Source organism: Chenopodium album, chromosome 5, assembly GCF_948465745.1.
Source record: "Chenopodium album chromosome 5, dcCheAlbu1.1, whole genome shotgun sequence".
In the NCBI taxonomy this organism is placed as follows: domain Eukaryota; kingdom Viridiplantae; phylum Streptophyta; class Magnoliopsida; order Caryophyllales; family Amaranthaceae; genus Chenopodium; species Chenopodium album.
In genome coordinates this window covers 13,755,498-13,761,720 of record NC_137838.1, presented here as the reverse complement: position 1 = coordinate 13,761,720, position 6,223 = coordinate 13,755,498, and the positions used below count along the sequence as shown (strand labels likewise).

General features: G+C 32.7%; 2 protein-coding genes across 2 annotated transcripts; both read right to left on the bottom strand.

The window, feature by feature from the left end:
• Window positions 1–2,997: 2,997 nt before the first annotated feature.
• LOC145630487 (uncharacterized) lies at window positions 2,998–4,072 on the bottom strand. Its single transcript, XM_081682749.1, has 5 exons — window positions 3,936–4,072; window positions 3,740–3,844; window positions 3,592–3,661; window positions 3,406–3,504; window positions 2,998–3,302 (listed from the first exon to the last, which is right to left on the bottom strand). The coding sequence occupies exons 1-5, from the start codon at window positions 4,058–4,060 to the stop codon at window positions 3,210–3,212; spliced, it is 492 nt and encodes a 163-aa protein (XP_081538875.1). The 5' UTR covers window positions 4,061–4,072; the 3' UTR covers window positions 2,998–3,209.
• A 415-nt stretch (window positions 4,073–4,487) lies between these two features.
• Window positions 4,488–5,925, bottom strand: LOC145630486 (uncharacterized). Its single transcript, XM_081682748.1, has 3 exons — window positions 5,861–5,925; window positions 5,497–5,766; window positions 4,488–5,388 (listed from the first exon to the last, which is right to left on the bottom strand). Exons 1-3 carry the CDS (start codon window positions 5,903–5,905, stop codon window positions 4,921–4,923), a joined length of 783 nt encoding a protein of 260 aa, XP_081538874.1. The 5' UTR covers window positions 5,906–5,925; the 3' UTR covers window positions 4,488–4,920.
• Between the last annotated feature and the right edge of the window lie 298 nt (window positions 5,926–6,223).

Sequence of the window (6,223 nt, the reverse complement as noted above, 5' to 3'; positions counted from 1 at the left end):
TTTTGTATTTAATTAATTTAAGCTTTAAAATCTTATTCGCCAATTTTGCTTATGTGACATTTAAATTATTAAATTGTAAAAGAAATTGATAATCACTCATTTAATTGGCTACAACTTAAATATATAATCCTACATGGCGCGCTAAGAAAATTAAATCCTACGTGGCTCTCTAAAAACTCGGGGAAAAACTCCCCTTTATATATATATATTAGATTATTGTACTCCGCATCTTAAATGTTAGGCAAAATTACCATTATTGACATAAATTTTGTTTTGTGGTTCGTTATTCACATCAACTTATATCACATATTAAATTAACACCAGTTTCTAAAAAAATACGAAGTATAAAATTGATATAAATGACGCAAAACAACGAATTTTACGTAACTTTATACCCTTAGCTTGTAGAAGTGTAAAATTCCTTTCAACAATCATTTGCTTCAAAAATTACTTAATTTGTTGGAAAGATAAGACAATATAGATGTCATATTGAGAGTATTATTAAATGTTTGGATTTTTTTACTTTTACCACAAAAAAAAAATCACGAAATTGTTTTTTACTACCAAAATTTTTAAAAGTTGTATTTTATCACCAAAAAAAATTACTAAAAATTGTGTTTTACCACCTATCGTCAAGAAAACCGTTAAATTTAATGGTTAAAAAAACTCTTCGATTTTCATGCGCAAAACATGTTTTTCATAGGTTTAAGGGCATTTTGGTTCTACAAAACCAATTTGAAGTCAGAATTGACAAAAAATGATCGAAAATACCTCGTTTGCGTGTTTCACACAAATGGCGGTATTTTTAATTACGCAAAAGGAAGAATTTTCAATCATTTTTTGTTGATTTCGACCCCAAAACCCCTACATATGTGTGTTTGGCACGAAAATCGAAGAATTTAAAATATTCCGTTAAGTTTTTTAGGGCAGGTGGTAAAAAGCAATTTTTAATTTTTTTGGTGCTAAAATAAAACTTTTAAAATTTTTGGTAGTAAAAAACAATTTCGTGATTTTTTTTTTTGTGGTAAAAGTCAAAAAATCTTAAATGTTTAGTGCCTTTAATGTCAATTTTATTCTTTTTTGAGCCAGTTGATGTCAATTTAATAAGTGAAACAAGTTCGTGTCAATATTTGCAACAAACTCTTAAATTAGTTTGCTGAACTTGAATTATTTTTGCTGAACTTGAATTATTTTTGCTAAACTTAATTTATTTTTGCTGAACTAATTTAAAATTAAGTTTAATGAACTTAAATTATTTTTACTGATTCGCTATTATATATATTTCTTCTTTTTTAATTTTTGCTTAACTAAAATTAATTTTAATGAACTGAAATTATTTTTACTGATTCGCTATTATATTTCTTCTTTACAATAACCAAGGTTGTCAAGATCGAAATCTTACTACTTTGGATCAGTGAGAGGAGTAGGATCGAATCAGTAAAATCGAATCGTAGAATCGTAAGATCCTACAAAATTGATAAAAGAAGTAATAAAATGGTGGAAATTTTGTGTAGAACTACCCTAAAGATAGGGTCATTTGTGAACAACTACCCATTTTTTTTATTTGTTTAGAACTACCCGCAAGTTTGGAAAAGATTGGGTAGCACTACTCACTAACGTTTTTCGTCCAATTAAAACGTTATTTTGGCCCAATTTTTCACTTTTTTTAATTACAATGGCCAATTAATGCTAAAATAAGCAAAAACCCCAATTCAATTAAACCCCCCAAACCTTAGAAATTAAAATCCCCAAATAATACTACACTCATGAACCCTAAAATGAATTCTGATTAAAACCCTAATTAGGTTAATTGAGGTAAATTAAAACCTTTATACAAATTGGGAGAGTTAATTGGGTGGCAAAAGTGGAAAAAGAAAGCTCCGATAACGTCTTAATTGGACGGAAAATGTCAATGGGTAATGCTACCGAAACGTTTTCAAATTTGTGGGTAGTTCTAAACAAATACTCCCTCCGTTTCTTATTTCTTGCAACATTTACCATTTTTGGATGCTTCACATTTCTTGCAACAAACTTCTTTTTTTCCTTATTTAGAAATTTTTTTCTGCCAAAAAGACCAATATACCCTTATTTATAAAAATTTAACACATAACACTACACATAATTACAATTCATTATAACCCTAATCGGGCCTAATCAGATTTAATTATCTCTAACCCTTCCCACCCAAATTAAATCAGCTCCCCATTATCTTTCTCTCTCCTCCTTATCTCTCATTTCATCTTTTTCCACTAGTAGAAAAAGGCTTATTTGCGTCGCTCATTTATAGTGTATTTGCGTCGCTTCTATGAGCGACGCAACTGCTCGCGACGCAAATGACTTTTAAGTCATTTGCGTCGCTCCTAGGCGCGATGCAAATAAGAGTCATTTGCGTCGCTCCTTTATAAACGAGCGACGCAAATGACTTTTTTGATAAACTTATTTTTTGTCATTTGCGTCGCTCCTTTATAAATAAGCGACGCAAATGAATCTTCTGACAAACTTATTTTTTGTTATTTGCGTCACTCTTTTATAAAAGAGCGACGCAAATAACTCTTCAGATAAACTTATTTTTTGTTATTTGCGTCACTCCTTTATAAAAGAGCGACGCAAATGACTTTTCTGATAAACTTATTTTTAGTCATTTGCGTCGCCCCTTTATAAACAAGCGACGCAAATGACTCTTCAGATAAACTATTTTTGTTATTTGCGTCGCTCCTTTATAAACAAGCGACGCAAATGACTCTTCCAATAAACTTATTTTTTGTTATTTGCGTCACTTGTTTATATAGGAGTGACGCAAATGACTGAGTAGACAATACAAAACTGCTGTATTTGCGTCACTTGTTTGTTTAATGAGTGACGCAAATGAGGTGAATTTTTTTTTTTTTTTAATTATAATATAATAATTGCCTTGTATATGTTTGTAGTACCTGTTTTCCTAGGTATAAAGTAATATGCTAACGCTAATATAATTGAAATTAAAATGCAATATTATTGAATAATGCAAATGTAAATTTCGGCAGAGTCTCCTTTGTAATTTGGCCTACCCATAAAATTGGGAATGACGGCATTATATTAACAACCTGTCCAATAATTTACATCTCAATATCATAGACATTATACTCATCATCCCAACACCAATTAACCAAATTACTTCATTTCAAGCCTATAATCCAAAACAAGAGTCAAACATGCGCTAAGTGGTAAATCTAAAGTTCAACATTACATATAAAATACTCTGCCCAAATATCTCGGATCTCATTTATCTCCTCCTCGGTGTACGGTGTAGTTCTTGAAAAATCCTATCAACACAACAAATATACAAGAGGAAAGTTTTAATTCAAGATTGTAGCTAACATCAAATTGTATTTATCAAACAAAAATGAAATATTTGACAACTCATACCTGAATAAGATCTTCACTGCTATGGTGATGTTCAAGTATTTCGTACATATAACGCATGACGTAGTAGCCACACTCACGTCCACCCAATTGTTGAGGACACTACATGTAATATATTTGTAAGTTGAATTAAATTGCTATACTTCAATTATTAAGAAACTAAAAGTTAGGGTAAGAAATTAAGGTAACCTGTCCCAAATGCCATGTCAATTTACTTCCCCTAGATTGTCCACTTAATGCCTTAAAACTTCGAAAAGCACTACACATTTGAAACAAATAACATATATATTACCCTTACACACATAAAATCATGACATTAATAACAAACTAGACTTACTTTGTCATTGCAAACTTAATTGCTAAATTTCGCTTCTGCCTCAAAGAATCAAAGATGATGACTTCACGCTTAGCCATGCATAAGACCAAAAGAACCCAATGATTCCTACATAATAAATTAGACACACATTTGTAAAAGAGTAAAATAATATCAACAATTTGCAAAGTTCAAATAAATACAAGTTCAAAGTTTATACTTTTCATGGTATGGGCATAAGATGAACTGCTTAGATTTTTGTTTTTCCATCACATGTGTCATGTATAGTAGGATACGATCAGCATCACTATGCAAATAGGTTTCTGAAATCATTTCCGGACACATGAATCCAATGGAAGCCACTTCCTGTAATAACAATTATAAATGGTAATAAATAAGTATATGGGAAGAGTGAAATTTGAATATCTTACATCATAAAAACTTGCAAAACTTAAATATTCAGCCAAGCTCCCGTGAGAAGTTGATTGACATCTTCACGTTTGATAATGATGTCCTTACTGTCTTCATAACTAAAGGTCCAAGCATCAGCCTTAACCTTAATAGTTTCACCTTCGGGTAATGAAGATAACAAACTATTCAAAGACCCACACTTCTGAGATAAGTTTTCCAAAGCATAATCCATAAGAAAAACTTTTTTTGGATTGGTGTTGGACTCTTTTGTTTCACGACCACTTTCAACTACTTTCATTTTGTCTTGCATGTTTTCTTTGGCCGCTTTGTTGTTACCATTGTTCTTATTTGATATGAATTCCTAATCAATAGTAAAGCAAATCTATTCAACAATTTGCTATATTTTGTATGGCAAACTATATGTAAATTGTTACAAAAATAATTTACCTTGTCATGCATGAGTGAAACCAAGTCTTTCGGCCATTGGGTAAATGTACCATGAGCATGCTTAAGTTTCTTGATGACTGAAGAAGGAACTGGAACCGAGAATTCTTTGAACTCGTCAAAAAAATCATCAACACTCACCCTCACGTGATCCGGAAGGAGGTTACTATGATGATCAAGGATTAACTCCGGATGATATGTACCTTCAGCTACAATGACTTTCTCAGAGTCATTTTTCAACAATGATAGCCGACAAGGAACCGGTTCCTTATAAAGATAGAAAAAAATCATAATTAAAAAATATAGAAAACTGAGTTACAAAGTTAAAAGTATGTCGCAGTCATAAATCATTAAAAAAAAAGATAAAAAATATAAAATAACAAAGTGTTGGATACCTGTATGTTTGCAAATGGATCATCACCCACTGATTGGCAACTACTAGGATTTTGTTGAGTCGTCCGACCTATGTTATTCATTTCTATCATTTCAGTTGGAATTTGAATACCAATCTGTTTAGCAAATAACATAAACTTCTCTTGAACCATGGTATCCATTTTAGAATCCATCTCCTGCATAGTCTCCTCTCGTACCCTCCGGGCTACTCTTGCCTCTAATTCTTCCAGCTCATCATCTCCGAATTCCCTACCCCGTCGGCCACTACGCCTCTCTCCGGATCCCCATACAGCTTTAATGCCAATTCCACTGCCAAATGCTATTGCCCGACCATTACGATCTTTTTTCCCAAGGGCACGAGATAAGATATCATCATGCCTATTAGGAACAAAGTTTCCTTCAGCTTGTTGCTTTCTCCAATTATCCTACACAATGACTTCAAGTTAGAAAACTTTGGTTGCAATACATAAACTTAACAAAATATATTCAAAATTGAAATAAAGACTTATTACATATACTTATTATATACTTACAATGGATTCTTTCACCTCTCTTGTTTTCTCATCCGGCAAATAAGGATTTCCCTTATCATCTTCTATTGATCTTGCTAGAAGCCAAGCATATGTCCTATCCGGCAAACTAGACACAACCGAAGAACAAGATGAAGTACTGGATGCTGAAGATGCCGTGGGAATATACCCCTTTCTACGCCATACAATATTCATTTCACCATATGATTTGGCTCCTAAATGGTGAGGGTATTCGTTGAAAGACTGGCTTTGTCTTGCCTTCTCACTGATTTCCTATTTTCACGAGCATAAATGAAGATTAGTACATAAGAATCCGTTAACAAAGTATTAATAACCCGCATGATCATTGATATTAATACACACAAACCTTAAAATCATCTGTAGTATGCTCCTCCACAAATGTTTTCCACATATCCTCAGATATGAAATCATAGAGTACATACGACATTCTTTTCTCCTTCGGCATATTCCTGGTACATGTGATCCAACCACTGACCAATTTTGTTTTGAAATCTCTCCAAGTTTTATCATAATAAAATTTGGCATATTCACCTCTCATAATAAAATTTGGCTTATTGGTGCTTTCGTTGGTTTTGGTGGTGTTGTGGGTGGTTTTGGCGGTTCATCAGCCTAGATCGGGGAGGTTTGGCGGTGTTGATGGGTTTCGCAGGGGTTTGTAGGTGGTTTAGGTGGTTTGGTTTGTGGGTGGTTTAGGTGGTTTGATGAGTTT

Coding starts and splice junctions, on each gene's coding strand:
- LOC145630486 (XM_081682748.1), bottom strand. CDS start 5,905: ATGTGGAAAACATTTGTGGAGGAGCATACTACAGATGATTTTAAG. Junction 5,767..5,860: donor ATACTACAGATGATTTTAAG/GTTTGTGTGTAT, acceptor TCGTGAAAATAG/GAAATCAGTGAGAAGGCAAG. Junction 5,389..5,496: donor GAGAGGTGAAAGAATCCATT/GTAAGTATATAA, acceptor GTCATTGTGTAG/GATAATTGGAGAAAGCAACA.
- LOC145630487 (XM_081682749.1), bottom strand. CDS start 4,060: ATGTGTCCGGAAATGATTTCAGAAACCTATTTGCATAGTGATGCTGAT. Junction 3,845..3,935: donor TTATGCCCATACCATGAAAA/GTATAAACTTTG, acceptor TTTATTATGTAG/GAATCATTGGGTTCTTTTGG. Junction 3,505..3,591: donor TGACATGGCATTTGGGACAG/GTTACCTTAATT, acceptor TATTACATGTAG/TGTCCTCAACAATTGGGTGG.